Raw genomic sequence first — 16220 nt, forward strand, 5'->3', positions numbered from 1 at the left:
AATAACACTACCTTGGACAGAAGGAGGAAGAGAAATAACACACATGAAAAAAAAAATCACACAAGAGTCAGATAAAACTAAGTATATATTTTCATCAAAAATGAACAGGATTCAGTACTCCATGTGTGTATATGCAATTGTGATAAGTAACACAGACCAGGAAACTTCAATGTGAGGCCCACTCAGAAAAATTAATTATCACTATGGAAGGAAACATCAACCACTGGAATGAGTATGACCCTCCATGGGAGACATCCCAATGATCTCAGCAGATGAGATGGTGACAATGAAGCATTGAGCACCTGACAGAGAGTTGGAGACCTCTTCCCAGAAACAGAGGGGTCCCTTGCAGAAAAACAGGACAAAGTAGTTAACAAAAGAAAGAAAAAAAATCAGAAATACATTAAATACAACAAACAAGGCAGTAAGTACAGAAAATGCCAAGAGAAGCCAGACACAATCCAACACATTCCAGGATCCTGCAGCAGTTTAACTCAATCTGATTACTTACAAAGCTACTAACAACTGGCAAATATCATTCACCAAAATCTTGCTTTAAAATACCAACTCACGAATGCCCTCCATCACTTCATAAAGGCACCATAAATTCCAGCCTGATACAGTTTTAGAGTCAAAATCTTCCAAATTATATGATAATCAATACATTATTTCACAAAGGACAATCTATAATAAACTTCCGGATATAACATTACAAGATAAACAAGCAGGAACAACTGCTTCAATAGATAAAACTTTTCCCAACACACACATGTTCTTCGACCAGCAGAGCACCTCACCACAGGTGTTGCTTGTGCCATCAGTCAGACAAGCAAAAGATTTTCTCTGTCAATCAGCTTCCAAATGTTTCCACTCTGTCATTTGTAGCCACGTCTCGCTGCTGATTCCCTTCTCCTCATCATACGTTCTTACCCCGACCATCCTCCAGTACACCAAACTCTGCCCTGTGCGGACCCGCCTCCGGTTTCTGACCTTGCTCAGTTGAACATCCAATTAATGGTTTCCATTCTGATTTCAGTCTTTAGAGGAGAGTGGTGTTTTATAACAACCCTGTTGAAGCAGGGAAAATGACCCATAATGTGGAATGTGCCCTGAATAAGGAGGTTAACTACCAATGTCATTCTCTATCAGCGCAGAGATTTGAGGGGTGAAGAACATGTCAAGCAGAACTGCAGTCAGCTCAACTTCTTCAGTCTGCAGAAAATAAAACGGAAACCTCTTCACCCACAGAGTGGTGACTGTTCGGAACCCATCACCCACAGAGAGCGAGAGATGAACAACAGGGTAGGATTTAAAAGGACTGTCTGGAGCAGAATCACTGGCAGGGTCCAGCAGGCCTGAGTTGAGTCTCTACTGTACACAAGGTGTGTTATAAATTCACTAAGTACCGGAAACCAAGTTTAAAATAGAGCTGATTTATTTGTCTCAGATGCAGAAGATTAAGCTCCAGTCCCATTAAAGGTGAATGTGCAGCAGAAGAAACTCCTCCCATGCCCAGTGACCAGGGTGCAGAACTGGGTGTGGTGAGCAGCAGCAATAATTGCAGAGTTCAGCACCGACAGTCACTCTCGAAATTACATTCTGCAACGGTGATGGACAAATATCCAGCATGAAGCTTATTGAAATTTTCTCCCCAGTGTGAACCCGGTAGTGTGTCACAAGGATAGATTACTGTGTGAATCCCTTCCCACATTCACAGCAGGTGAACGGCCTCTCCACAGTGTGAACTCAATGATGCACATTTGGTGGAGATTACTGAGAGAATCTTTTCCCAAAGCCTGATTGGCCTCTACCCAGTGTGAACTTGCTGCTGTCTGAGTAGATAAGCTGACTGAATGAATCACTTCCCAAACTCACAGCAGATGAACGGCCTCTCCCCAGTGTGAACTTGCTGGTGTCTCAGTAGATGAGATGACCGAGTGAATCCCTTCCCACAGTCTGAGCAGGTGAACAGCCTCTCCCCAGTGTGAACTCGTTGGTGAATCTGTAGGGTGGACGACTGAGAGAAAGTCTTCCCACAGACTGAGCAGGTGAAAAGCCTCTCCCTTGCATGAACTGACTGGTGCCTCTGTAGGTGAAATAATAAAGTGAATCCTTTCCCACAGTCTGAGCAGGTGAACGACTTCTCCCCAGTGTGAAATCGCTGGTGTCTATGAAGGTCGGATGATCGATGGAATCCCTTCCCACAGACTGAGCACGTGAATGGTCTCTCCCCAGTGTGAACTGACTGGTGTGCCAGCAGATCAGATGACCGAGCAAATCCTTTCCCACATTCACAGCAGGTGAACGGCCTCTCCCCAGTGTGAACTCGCTGGTGTATCAGTAGATCAGATGACCGAGCGAATCCCCTCCCACATTCACAGCAGGTGAACGGCCTTTCCCCAGTGTGAACTCGCTGGTGTGCCAGCAGATCACATGAACGAGTGAATCCCTTCCCACAGTCTGAGCAAATGAATGGCCATACTCCAGTGTGAACTGACTGGTGTGCCAATAGGGAGGATGATCGAGTGAATCCCTTCCCACAGTCTGAGCAGGTGAACGGCCTCTCTCCAGTGTGAACTCGCTGATGTTCCTTCAGTTTAGATGAGCATGTGAATCCCTTCCCGCAGTCTGAGCAGGTGAACGGCCGCTCCCCGGTGTGAACTCGCTGGTGTGCCATTCGGTCAGATATGGCCTAGTGAATCCTTCCCCACAATTTCAGCAGATGACCAGCCTCTGCTCAATGTGAACTGACTGGTGTGTCCACAGCTGGAATGATCGTCTGAATCCCTTCTCACACACAGAACAGGTGAATAGCCTTGTCCCAGTGTGAACTTGCTGACGTACCTTTAGTTGAGATGAACGAGTGATTCCATTCCCAGTCTGAACAGCTGAATGTTACCTGTGTAAAATAACGGGCATGCCAATCGGTCAGATGATAGAGTGAATCCCTTCCCACAGTCTGAGCAGGAAGGATGATTGAGGGAATCCCTTGCTCCACTTCTTAAATATCTGGACAGAGACAGCAAGACTGGTTTGAATTCCCATAGGCAATTTCCTTGTCATTTTTAACCTGTAAATAGATTTACAAAATCCATCAGTGGGTGAAGGACAACATTTCAGATGAGATCACATTAGTTACCAAGGTGTGATCTGACATCACACTGTTACAGTGAGGTTCAACCCAAGTTGCAGAAAGAAATCATCTTGTAACTGGGCACATGGTTGGTGTCTGGAATGACCATCAAATTCTCTGATACTCTTCCAGTCTCTATAAGAATGGGACATTTCTACCTTCTCCAATCTGTGAATTGGCTCAGTTTGACTCTCTCCATTGGTGTTATTCCCTGTTCCCACTGAGCTGTATGGGAGCCTGGCCCCACAGTAACTGAAGCACTCTCACACAAATACCCTTTGTTGATGTGCAGCTGGGATTTTATTTTATGTACTGTTAACTTAAAGTACCACAGTTTTAAGGCCACGTAAATATCTCCTGCTCAGGTGTATGGTTGGTCTGCACAGCTGTTAAAAGAAATTAGAGTGAATATTAGTATTGTTTAAGATTCTTGTCACAGTCATAGAAAGATTCAGACACATTGGCCCATCTCGTTGGTGCCAAGCTATTTACGCTTTCCACTCCCATACCCCTACCATCTAGGTACCTATACCGACCTCTAACACGTTGCAATCGTGCTCGCATGCACCACTTGTGCTGGCTGCTCATTCCACACCTGGATGACCATCTCAGTGAACAAGTTTTCCCTCTTGATCCACTTAACAGTTCACCTTTCACCCTTAATCCATGGCGTCTGGTTGTGGTCCCACCCCATCTCAGTGGAAAAATCCGGCTTGCATTTACCCCATCTATGAGCCTCAGAACTGTGGAATACCTCCATCAGATCTCCCCTCACTCTTCTACTTTCCAAGGAATAAAGTCCAGTCCAGTTCAATGTTTCCTTCTAACCCAAGCCCTCCAGACCTGACAACATCCTTGTAAATTTTCTCTGAACTCTTTCAACCTCTTTTACATCTTTCCTGTAGGTTGGTGACCAAAACTGCACAAAATATTCCAAATTAGGCCTCACCAACGTCAACATAACATCCATCTATTGTTGATAGTACTTTAGTTCATGAAGGCCAGTGGGCCAAAATCTTTCTCTCAGTACCTTTTGAACTGTGACACCACTTTCAGTGAAATATAGACCTGTATTCCCAGATTCCTTTCCTCTACAACACTTCTCAGTTCCCGACCAATCACTGTGTAAGACCTACCCTAATAGGTCCTGCCAAAGTGCAACACCTCACACTTGTCTGCATTAAATTCCATTTTCCATTTCTCAAACCATCTTTCCAGCTGGTGCAGTTCGCACTGCAAGCCATGATAGCCGACTCACAGTCCGCTAAACTCCCAGACTTGGTGTGATCCACATATTTGCTGATCCAGCTAACCATACTATCATCCAGATTACTGATATAGATGACAAACAACAACAGATCCAGTACTGATCCCTGTGGCACACCACTAGTCACAGGCCTCCGGTCAGAGAGGCAACCATCTGCTACCACACTCTGGCTTCTCCCAAAACTGTGTCTCGTCCAATTTACTATCTTATCTTGAATGCTGAATGTCTGAAACTTCTTGACCAACCTCCAATGTGAGACTTTGCCAAGTGGCTTGCTAAAGTCCATGTAGACAACATCAGCAGCCTTGCCTTCATCCACTTTCCTGATAACTTCCTCAAGAGACTCTATAAGATTGGTTAGACATGACCTGCCCTGCACAAAGCTATGCTATCTATCCTTAATCAGTCCACATCTATCCAAAAACTTGTATATCGAGTTCCTGCACTTACGTTACATTAACTTTCCCACAACTGATGACAAGCTCACCAATGTACAATTTCTTAGTTTAATTTTAGAGGCTTTCTTGAACAGCGGAACAACATTGGCTGTCCTCCAATCCTCCAGTACATCACCTGTCACTAAGGATGAGTTAAATATCTGTACTTGGGCTCCGACAATTTCTGCACTTGTCTTCCACAGGGTCCCAGGGAACAACTTTTCAGGCCCGGGGATTGATCCATGGCAATTTGCCTTAAGACAGCAAACACCTCCACCTCTGTAATCTGTACAGGGTCCATGAGGTTGATGCTGCTTTGCCTCACTTCTGCAGACTCTGTGTCCATCTCCTGAGTAAATACGGATGTAAAACTACTATTTAAAACCTCCCCCATCTACTTTGTCTCCCGTATAGATTACCATTCTGATCACCCAGAGTGGGCATGTTTCTGCAGTTGCTGGAAAAAGAGGAACGCAAACACACACAATGCTGAAGGAACTCTGCAGTTCAGGCATCAACTAAGCTGAGGAGTACACAGTCTAGGCATACTGAAGGGGCTCGGCTAAAATGCTGTCCATTTATTCCTCTCCACATTTGCTGCCTGATCTGCTGATTACCTGCAATATTTTGTAGAAATTAACCAATTTGTTTTTCAATTAACCAGTTTCCAAATGTTTCTCATCTTTTATTCATAGCCAGATCCTGCTGGTCTGATTCCTCTTCCCTCCACCCGCTCAAAACCTCCAGACCCCATCTTTTTCTGGAGCCCCAAAGCCCTGACTGGTGCTGGCAACTCTTTGGTTTCTGACTCTGCTCCATCGAAGATTCACTCGCTAGTCTGCTGTCAGACTTTAGAGATGCATTGCAGCAACCCAGCTGTCTGAGGCCCAGTCCTTTGAAATGAGTGAAAATATTTTAAGTTGCTTGAAGTGGTAGAGGCAGATACAATAGGGTCTGTTAAGAGAATCTTAGATAGGTTCATGGAACTTAGAAGATCAGAGGGCTCTGCGGTAGGGCAATTCTCGGCAGTTGTCTGGAGTAGGGTACATGGTCGGCACAACATTGTTGGCTGAAGGGCCTGTAATTTGCTGCAGATTTCTATGATTCCATGAAATTCAAGGGAAATCTCTTCTCCCACGGAATAGTGACTATTTGCAACAGAGAGTATGAGAGATAAACAGCAGAGATACACTTTAAAATACTGATATGGAACAGAAATATGGGCTAGGACCAGATGGATTGAGTGGCCTCTCTAGTGTACATTGTGAGAGTAGTAGAGAGTGAGCGTAATATTAAACACCAGTCTAGTTTAAGGCTAACATCAGCAGAACAGACTCCTCCAATGCTCAGTGACCAGGGTTCAGTCTTGGTGCGATGAGCAGCCGCAAGAACTGCAGAATCTGACAGTAACAGTCCCTCATGAACCTGCAGCTGCCTTCAGTCACCGTGATGGTTAAATATTTAACACAGAGCTGATTTGAACTTCCTCCCTGATGTGAAGTTGCTGGTGTTGCAGCAGTTGGGATGATTGAGTAAAACTCTTTACTCACTCCGGACAGAAATGTGGCCTCTATTTATTGTGAACTCACCGGAGCATCACAGGGTGGGTTAACTGAATGAGTCTCTTCGCACACACGGAGCAGGTGAACGGCCGCTTCCGGGTGCGAAGCTGTTGATGTATCTGCGATGGCCGATTGAATCCCTTCCAAAATGAGCGTTAGTGAATGACGTCACACTGCTATCAACGCCATGGGATATTTCAGGTTTTTTCACTTATTGATTTCAGCGTGCTGTGTGTGTCGGAATGCCTGTATCTATTCAGTAAATCTAATTTGCATGTTTATCCTGTGACATTATATCCGGATGGGATCATGTATCGCCCTATCTCTGATAACGGATCGGTAGTAATGCAATTGTTTCACTCCGAATCTAAAACTGGATCAAGCTTGTATTGATTGTCATTGATAGTATCTTTCATGATCGTCTCTTAAAGCAGGATTTTGGTGAATGATGCTTGCCACTTGATGGCGCTGTGTAAGCAATCAAACGGCATATTCTGCTTTAGAGCCCCGAGAGAGGCACAACACTTCGTCTTGAGTTTGTGACTCTTTTAATGTGCATTTTTGTTATTTCTGTGTCAACCGCCTGGTCCTGTATTGACACAAGGAACTACGCAGTTTCTGGGAAGAGGTTTCCAGCTTTGAGCCTGACATTGGACGCTTTCCTCCTTTGCTCACATCGTGGGGATCTCATCCATGGACGATTATGCTCATCTATTGGCTAACTCTTTCTTCTATAGCAGTGTTTCCCAGCCCTAGTGCCGCAAGTCAAGGCGAAATGCGGAGCACCCTCGTTGCTAATCCCCAACGACGTCTGTTAGGTTGGTTCGGTCGGACGAGATCGCCAAGTGTCAGACCCGTTGTGACGACGAATGCTCAAGGCCTGCAGTGCGATGCTTCTTCCTTTATTCCAGTGCCACATCCTTTTTGGAAGTACCTGCTCTACTAACGGTCGATCAGGTCTGATACCGCAAGTTAGAGGCAGCTTATTGCCCCGCCAGGAATCTCGAATGCCCCCCACTCCCGGCGAGTGCTATTTGCTCCTAAAGCCATCTTAGGACACGTAACTGCCCCCAGAGAGAATCACTGTTCCATTGTGATAATTTCTTCATCTTTCTGGGTTGAGCTTTCATTTCAGTTCAGAATAGCACACGCTCACAGCGTGTTGAATCCTGCTTTTGTTGATGCAAATACATCCTTAGAAGAGTTACTGTGAGTGGGACAGAGGAAATGCAACTCCCTCAACACTGAGTGTGTGCAGCTCCCTCAACATCTTGCTCCTTCCTCTCTCCATAGTGCGCTCACCAGATCTGACAGTCCCTTTCTCCCTACCCCCCACCCTCCTCTCAATCCTCAGCACACATTCCTCTCTGCTTCTCTCCTCCATCTACTCTCACTCTCCCTTTCCTCCTCTCCACTCTTATCTTAATAATACCTCTCCCACTTCCTCACCTCCCCCTCTTACTCCGCTCACCCCAACTTCCTTTCACTCTCACTTCTCTACTCCACTTTCTGTCTACAAACCACACCCCACCTTTACAGACCGACCCGGATCCTCGGTCCATGTTCACTCCATAATAGCACCTTTCAATGTGCAACGGTGACATCGGAATTTACTGGCACTTGGAGTTGGATGAAGCAGAGGAGGGAAAGAAAGAGAGATAGAGGAAGAGGGAGAAGGAGAGAAGGGACAGTGGGAAAGTGAGAGGTGGAGGGAGAGATAGAGAGAGTGGGGGGGAGAGAGAGAGAGAGAAGAGAGAACAGGCTGAGTGGTGGTATTGAAAGAGAGGGAGAGAGAATCGAGAGACAGTAGGAGTGTTAGCGAGACAGACTGAGGAGAGATGAGAGGGAAGTGGCGGAGGCAAGAAACAGGGGAGAGAGATGGTGGCGACAACCAGTGAGGGGAGAGAATGGCGGGGAGATGGATGTGGGTGAGAAATAAACAAGGAGCGAGTGAGGGGGCAGAAGGAGGCGTGGGAGAGAATGACTGAGGTGAGAGATTGGAGGGAATACTGGAGGGAAGAGAGATAGGGAGTTAAACTGGGATAGAAACCAGGGATTGAGCCGGTGGAGATATACGAGGAAAAGGGACGGGCCTTTTGATATCTCTTGTTGATTAGTGAGAGAGAAACTGACAGGGATCGAAAAGGGCCACTCATTTTAAATGGGGACATATGGAATTTTCTAAAATTCTAAATCTTCCATGTAAATTCCTTTAGAATCAATGAAGTGTCTATCTATCTGAGTGTAGGCGGGTGGCTGGGTACATTTGAGCTGGATATACAGGGGGAAGGGCACAGAAGCATAGATCAGACACGGCCATGCTGAATAAACATGATATCATAAGACTTCCTCCTCATCTGAATTGATTTCCCTGTAGTCTGAGGGTGTATCCCTGGACCTGGGCTCCGTATTATGGGAAACATCCTCTCCGTATCCTCTCTGTCTCGGCTTTACAGTATTTGGGAACCCCGCTCCCGCAACTCCACATCCCGCCCATAATTCTAAACTTCAGCGGGAACAGGCACAGAGACATCAAATACCATGAACTGGTGTCTTGTTAAGCAGCTTCAGGTGCAGCACCTTGTTCAAAACCATCTGAAAATCCAAACAAACAACATACACCACCTTTCTCATTTCACCAAAGAATTCCGAGTGATCTGTCTGGGAAGAGGAAAACCATGCCGTTTTGGCCGTACAGGGGAGGATTTAAAAGGACTGTCATGGAACAGAATCACTGGCAGGGTCCAGCTGGCCAGAGTTGACTCTCTACTGTACACTAGGTGTGTTAGATAGATAGATAGATAGATACTTTATTCATCCCCATGGGGAAATTCAACTTTTTTCCAATGTCCCATACACTTGTTGTAGCAAAACTAATTACATACAATACTTAACTCAGTAAAAAAATATGATATGCATCTAAATCACTATCTCAAAAAACATTAATAATAGCTTTTAAAAAGTTCTTAAGCCCTGGCGGTAGAATTGTAAAGCCTAATGGCATTGGGGAGTATTGACCTCTTCATCCTGTCTGAGGAGCATTGCATCGATAGTAACCTGTCGCTGAAACTGCTTCTCTGTCTCTGGATGGTGCTATGTAGAGGATGTTCAGAGTTATCCATAATTGACCGTAGCCTACTCAGCGCCCTTCGCTCAGCTACCGATGTTAAACTCTCCAGTACTTTGCCCACGACAGAGCCCGCCTTCCTTACCAGCTTATTAAGACGTGAGGCGTCCCTCTTCTTAATGCTTCCTCCCCAACACGCCACCAAAAAGAAGAGGGCGCTCTCCACAACTGACCTATAGAACATCTTCAGCATCTCACTACAGACATTGAATGACGCCAACCTTCTTAAGAAGTACAGTCGACTCTGTGCCTTCCTGCACAAGGCATCTGTGTTGGCAGTCCAGTCTAGCTTCTCATCTAACTGTACTCCCAGATACTTGTAGGTCTTAACCTGCTCCACACATTCTCCATTAATGATCACTGGCTTCATATGAGGCCTAGATCTCCTAAAGTCCACCACCATCTCCTTGGTCTTGGTGATATTGAGACGCAGGTAGTTTGAGTTGCACCATATCACAAAGTCCTGCATCAGTAGAAATTCACTTAAGTACCAGAGACAGAGTTTAAAATAAACTGATTTATTTGTCTCAGATCCAGAATATTAAACCACAGTCACATTAAAGGAGAATGTGCAGCAGAAGAAACTCCTCCCGTGCCCAGTGACCAGAGTGCAGAACTGGGTGTGGTGAGCAGCAGCAATAATTGCAGAGTTCAACACCGACAGTCACTCTTGAAATTGCATTCAGCAACGGTGATGGACAAATATCCAGCATGCAGCTTATTGAAACTTTCTCCCCAGTGTGAACCCGGTAGTGTGTCACATGTGTAACATGCTGCAAGGTTTCACTGCTCATGTAATGGCCTCTCTGCAATGTTTCACTGCTGAGGTAATGGTTTCTCTGTAGCAGCAATGATTATGTTATGACCAGAATTACGGGTTATGGAGTGCGGGGCTATCCGATGATAGAAACGTTATTTCTTGTGAGTCTGGAAGAGGGAATTTGTGGTCTTTCGCTAGGGAGAGATGAGAAGACGCGAATGGAGAGTGCAGGCCATTTTTCTTTGTTTACTTTACTAACCCTATAGTCAAAGTAAGTATTATAAAGCTCAATAGTTTAATCGGATACTGTGTACTGTTTGTTATTTCAGGGAATTGTTTTGTAACAGGGGACACATCACACAACGAGATTTCTCTAGTTTGGCCGGGCTGGGGGCTATCACCCCCTACATTAAGCTGCTAACCGAAGCAAGAGTTACATAAGCCGAGATGACCGAGTGAATCGCTCCCCACATTCACAGCAGGTGAACGGCCTCTCCCCACTGTGATCTCAATGATGCACATTTGGTTGATTTGGCTGAGAGAATTACTTCCCAAAGTCTGAGCAGGTGAACGGCTTCCCCCCAGTGTGAACTCGCTGGTGTCTCTGCAGTTAAGATGACGAAGTGAATCCCTTTCCACAGTCAGAGCAGGTGAACGGCTGCTCCCTGGTGTGAACTTGCTTGTGTGCCATTAGGGTGGATGGCTGAGTGAATCCCTTCCCACAGTCTGAGCAGGTGAATGGCCTCTCGCCAGTGTGAACTCGCTGATGTACTTTCAGGTTAGATGAGCAAATGAATCCCTTCCTGCAGTCCTAGCAGGTGAACGACCTCTCTCCAGTGTGAACTCGCTGATGTACCTTCAGTTTAGATGAGCAAGGGAATCCCTTCCCACAGTCTGAGCAGATGAATGGCCACTCCCCATTGTGAACTGACTGGTGTACCAGTAGGTCAGATGACCAAGTGAATCCCTTCCCACAGTCTGAGCAGGTGAACGGCCACTCGCCAGTGTGAAATCGCTGATGTACCTTCAGTATAGATGACCGAGTGAATCCCTTCCCACAGTCTGAGCAGGTGAACGGCCTCTCTCCAGTGTGAACTCGCTGATGTACCTTCAGTTGGGATGAGCAAGTGAATCCCTTCCCACAGTCTGAGCAGGTGAATGGCCTCTCCCCAGTGTGAACTCGCTGATGTACCGTCAGGTCAGATGAGTAAGTGAATCCCTTCCCACAGTCTGAGCAGGTGAATGGCCTCTCTCCAGTGTGAACTCGCTGATGTACCATCAGCTGAGATGAGCAAGGGAATCCCTTCCCACAGTCTGAGCAGGTGAATGGCCTCTTGCCAGTGTGAACTTGCTGATGTACCTTAAGGTTAGATGAGCAAATGAATCTCTCCCCGCAGTCCGAGCAGGTGAACGGCCGCTCCCTTGTGTGAACTCGATGGTGAGCTATTAGGTAAGACGACCGAATGAATCCCTTCCCACAGTCTGAGCAGGTGAATTGCCTCTCACCAGTGTGAACTTGCTGATGTGTCTTCAGGTTAGATGAGCAAATGAATCCCTTCCCACAGTCCGAGCAGGTGAACGGCCGCTCCCCGGTGTGGACACGCTGGTGTTTCATTAGCGAGGATGACTGAGTGAATCCTGTCCCACAGTCTGAGCAGGTGAATGGCCTCTCCCCAGTGTGAACTCGCTGATGTACCTTCAGTTGAGATGACCGAGTGAATCCCTTCCCACAGTCCGAGCAGGTGAACGGCCGCACCCCGGTGTGAACTCGCTGGTGTACTATTAGGTCAGATGACCGAGTGAATCCCTTTCCACAGTCTGAGCAGGTGAACGGCCTCTCTCCAGTGTGAACTCGCTGATGTACCTTCAGTTGGGATGAGCAAGTGAATCCCTTCCCACAGTCCAAGCAGGTGAATGGCCTCTCTCCAGTGTGAACTGACTTGTGTACCAGTAGTTTAGATGACTGAGTGAATCCCTTCCCACAGTCTGAACAGGTGAATGGCCGCACCCCGGTGTGAACTCGCTGGTGTACCATTAGGTCAGATGACCGAGTGAATCCCTTTCCACAGTCTGAGCAGGTGAACGGCCTCTCCCCGTTGTGAACTCACTGGTGAGCCATTATGTCAGATGACAGAGTGAATTTTTCCCCACAAATTCAGCAGATGACCAACTTCTGCCCAGTGTGAACTGACTGGTGTGTCCACAAGTGGGAAGACCGACTGAATCCCTTCTCACACACAGAACAGGTGAATGGCCTTGTCCCAGTGTGAACTTGCTGATGTACCTTCAGTTGAGATGTCCGAATGAATCCATTCCCACTGTCTGAGCAGGTGAATGGGATCCCCCATGTAAAATAACAGGCGTGCCAGTCGGTCAAATGATCGAGTGAATCCCTCCCCACAGTCTGAGTAGGAAGGAAGATGAAGTGATCCCTTGCACCACTTCTTAAATATCTGGTCAGAGACAGCAAAACTGACGTGTTCTGTTTGCGATTCCAGTAGACAAATTCCTCATCATTTTTAACCTGTAAAAAGATTTACAAAATCCATCAATGGGTGTAGGACAACATTTCAGATGAGATCACTTGACTCGTCAAGGTGTGATATGGCTTCACACTGTTACAGTGAGGTTCAACCCAAGTTGGAGAGAGAAATCATCTTCTAATTGGGCACAGTGCTGGTATCTGGAATGACCCTCAAATTCTCTGATGCTCCTCCTGTCTCTATGAGAATGGGGCATTTCTGCCATCTTCAATCTGTGACCTGGCTCAGTTTGACTCTCTCCATTGGTATTATTCCCTGTTCCCACTGAGCTGTATGGGTTCCTGACCCCACAGTAACTGAAACACTCTCACACAAATAGCCTGCAGTGCATTCCACACGCCCACCACTCTCTGTGTGAAAAACTTACGCCTGACATCCCCTCAGTATAAATTTCCAACCACCTTAAAACTATACCCCTCGTGTTAGCCATTTTAGACCTGGGAAAAAGCCTCTGGCTATCCACAGGATCAATGCCCCTCATCATCTTATACACCTAAAATATGCTCTAAACATAAACAAGGGAATCATACATTGCTTTGAGGTTTTATTAGAAGTATACAAAATTATTAGGGTACAGATAGGGTAAATGCAAGCAGCATTTTCCACTGACGTTGGATGCGATGATAACCAGAGGTCATGGGTAAGTGGGGAAGGTGAAAATTTAATGGAAGCATGTGGAATAGCTCTTTGCTAAAATGGTTGTGAGAGTGTGGAGAGAGATGCCAGCACAATTTGTGAATATGAGCTCAGTTTCAGCATTTAAAAGAAGTCTGGATGGGAGCCTGGATGGTAGGGGTATGGAGGGCGATGGTCCTGGTGCAGGTAGTTGCATTAGACAGCTTAAATGCTTTTTCAGCATTGACTATATGGGCCAAATAGCCTGTTTCCATACTGAACTTGTCCATGATTCTATGACAGAAAAGCTGGCCAAACTTGTTTGGAAGGGAAAAGGTAGGAGTGACAACGGAGCAGCAATGGCTGGAGTTTCTGGGAGCAATTCGGGAGCTGAGTGATCGATACATCCCAAAGAAGGGGAAGCACTGGAAAGGCAGGACACAACTGTGGCTAAAATGAGAAGCCAAAGCCAACATAAAAGCCAAAGAGAGGGCAAACAAAAGAGCAAAAATGATTGGGAAGCTTTTAGACACCAACAGCAGATTACTAGAAAAAAGTCTGATGAGCTCAGTGTGTGGAATCATATTATAGACATTAATGAGTCTTGGTAGCACCCAACAGTCTGAGGCATTTAGAGGAACAAAATATCTGGGACCTCAATATCTCTTGAAAACCCAGGTTCTCTGCACCAGTTACCTTTCAACTTTTCTTTTGGCAGACACATACAAACTGTACACCCTCAAAATTTCACTTCTGAAGGCCTCCCACTTACCAAGTACTCCTTTGCCAGAAAACAGCCTGTCCCAAACCACACTTGTCAGATCATTTATGATAACATTAAAATTGACCTTTCTCCAATTTAGAATCTCAACTCATGATCCAGATCTCTCTTTTTCCATATTTACTTTGAATCTCATGAGATTATGATCACTAATTGCTGTCACCATATAACTATATAACCATATAACAATCACAGCACGGAAACAGGACATTCCAGCCCTCCTAGTCCATGCCGAACTCTTAATCTCACCTAGTCCCACCTACCCGCACTCAGCCCATAACCCTCCACTCCTTTCCTGTCCATATACCTATCCAATTTTACCTTAAATGACTCAACTGAACTGGCCTCTACTACTTCTACAGGAAGCTCATTCCACACAGCTATCACTCTCTGAGTAAAGAAATACCCCCTCGTGTTTCCCTTAAACTTTTGCCCCCAACTCTCAAATCATGTCCTCTCGTTTGAATCTCCCCTACTCTCAATGGAAACAGCCTATTCACGTCAACTCTATCTATCCCTCTCAACATTTTAAATACCTCGATCAAATCCCCCCTCAACCTTCTACGCTCCAATGAATAGAGACCTAACTTGTTCAACCTTTCTCTGTAACTTAAGTGCTGAAACCCAGGTAACATCCTAGTAAATCGTCTCTGCACTCTCTCTAATTTATTGATATCTTTCCTATAATTCGGTGACCAGAACTGTACATAATATTCCAAATTTGGCCTTACCAATGCCTTGTACAATTTTAACATTACATCCCAACTTCTGTACTCAATGCTTTGATTTATAAAGGCCAGCGTTCCAAAAGCCTTCTTCACCACCCTATCTACATGAGACTCCACCTTCAGGGAACTATGCACTGTTATTCCTAGATCTCTCTGTTCCACTGCATTCCTCAATGCCCTACCATTTACCCTGTATGTTCTATTTGGATTATTCCTGCCAAAATGTAGAACCTCACACTTCTCAGCATTAAACTCCATCTGCCAACGTTCAGCCCATTCTTCTAACCGGCATAAATCTCCCTGCAAGCTTTGAAAACCCACCTCATTATCCACAACACCTCCTACCTTAGTATCATCAGCATACTTACTAATCCAATTTACCACCCCATCATCCAGATCATTTATGTATATTACAAACAACATTGGGCCCAAAACAGATCCCTGAGGCACCCTGCTAGTCACCGGCCTCCATCCCGATAAACAATTATCCACCACTACTCTCTGGCATCTCCCATCTAGCCACTGATGAATCCATTTTATTACTCCAGCATTAATACCTAACGACTGAACCTTCTTAACTAACCTTCCATGTGGAACTTTGTCAAAGGCCTTGCTGAAGTCCATATAGACTACATCCACTGCCTTACCCTCGTCAACATTCCTCGTAACTACTTCAAAAAATTCAATAAGGTTTGTCAAACATGACCTTCCACGCACAAATCCATGCTGGCTACTCCTAATCAGATCCTGTCTATCCAGATAATTATAAATACTATCTCTAAGAATACTTTCCATTAATTTACCCACCACTGATGTCAAACTGACAGGTCTATAATTGCCAGGCCTACTTCTAGAACCCTTTTTAAACAATGGAACCACATGAGCAATATGCCAATCCTCCGGCACAATCCCCGTTTCTAATGTCATCTGAAAGATCTCCGTCAGAGCTCCTGCTATCTCTACACAAACTTCCCTCAAGGTCCTGGGGAATATCCGGTCAGGACCCAGAGATTTATCCACTTTTAAATTTCTTAAAAGCGCCAGTACTTCCACCTCTTTAATTGTCATAGGTTCCATAACTTCCTTACTTGTTTCCCACACCTTACACCATTCAATATCCTTCTCCTTAGTGAATACCGAAGAGAAGAAATCATTCAAAATCTCTCCCATCTCCCTCGGCTCCACACATAGCTGACCACCCTGATTCTCTAAGGGACCAATTTTATCCCTCACTATCCTCTTGCTTTTAATATAACTGTAGAAGCCT

At 45.6% G+C, this 16220-nt stretch overlaps 2 protein-coding genes across 3 annotated transcripts in view; both read right to left on the reverse strand.

The window, feature by feature from the left end:
* LOC140721990 (uncharacterized) overlaps positions 1-16220 on the reverse strand; it is a 40667-nt gene that overhangs the window by 7987 nt on the left and 16460 nt on the right. The window contains exon 3 of one of the 2 annotated variants that reach the window (XM_073036814.1): positions 9300-12810. The exons of the other annotated variant lie outside the window; for it this stretch is intronic. Coding sequence (XP_072892915.1) covers positions 11098-12321 — 1224 coding nt within the window. The 5' untranslated portion in view covers positions 12322-12810 and the 3' untranslated portion in view covers positions 9300-11097. Of the gene's footprint in view, positions 1-9299; positions 12811-16220 lie in introns of those variants that run through there. 2 annotated transcript variants of the gene reach the window in all.
* LOC140721991 (uncharacterized) lies at positions 1096-14272 on the reverse strand. The gene is made up of 2 exons (XM_073036815.1): positions 14217-14272; positions 1096-3070 (listed from the first exon to the last, which is right to left on the reverse strand). Exon 2 carries the CDS (start codon positions 2675-2677, stop codon positions 1859-1861), a length of 819 nt encoding a protein of 272 aa, XP_072892916.1. The 5' UTR covers positions 2678-3070; positions 14217-14272; the 3' UTR covers positions 1096-1858.

This window comes from Hemitrygon akajei, unplaced genomic scaffold (assembly GCF_048418815.1).
Source record: "Hemitrygon akajei unplaced genomic scaffold, sHemAka1.3 Scf000066, whole genome shotgun sequence".
NCBI lineage: Eukaryota > Metazoa > Chordata > Chondrichthyes > Myliobatiformes > Dasyatidae > Hemitrygon > Hemitrygon akajei.

Excerpts from the sequence above, each read along its gene's own strand:
- LOC140721991 (XM_073036815.1), bottom strand. The coding sequence starts at position 2,677 with ATGGCACACCAGCGAGTTCACACCGGGGAGCGGCCGTTCACCTGCTCA.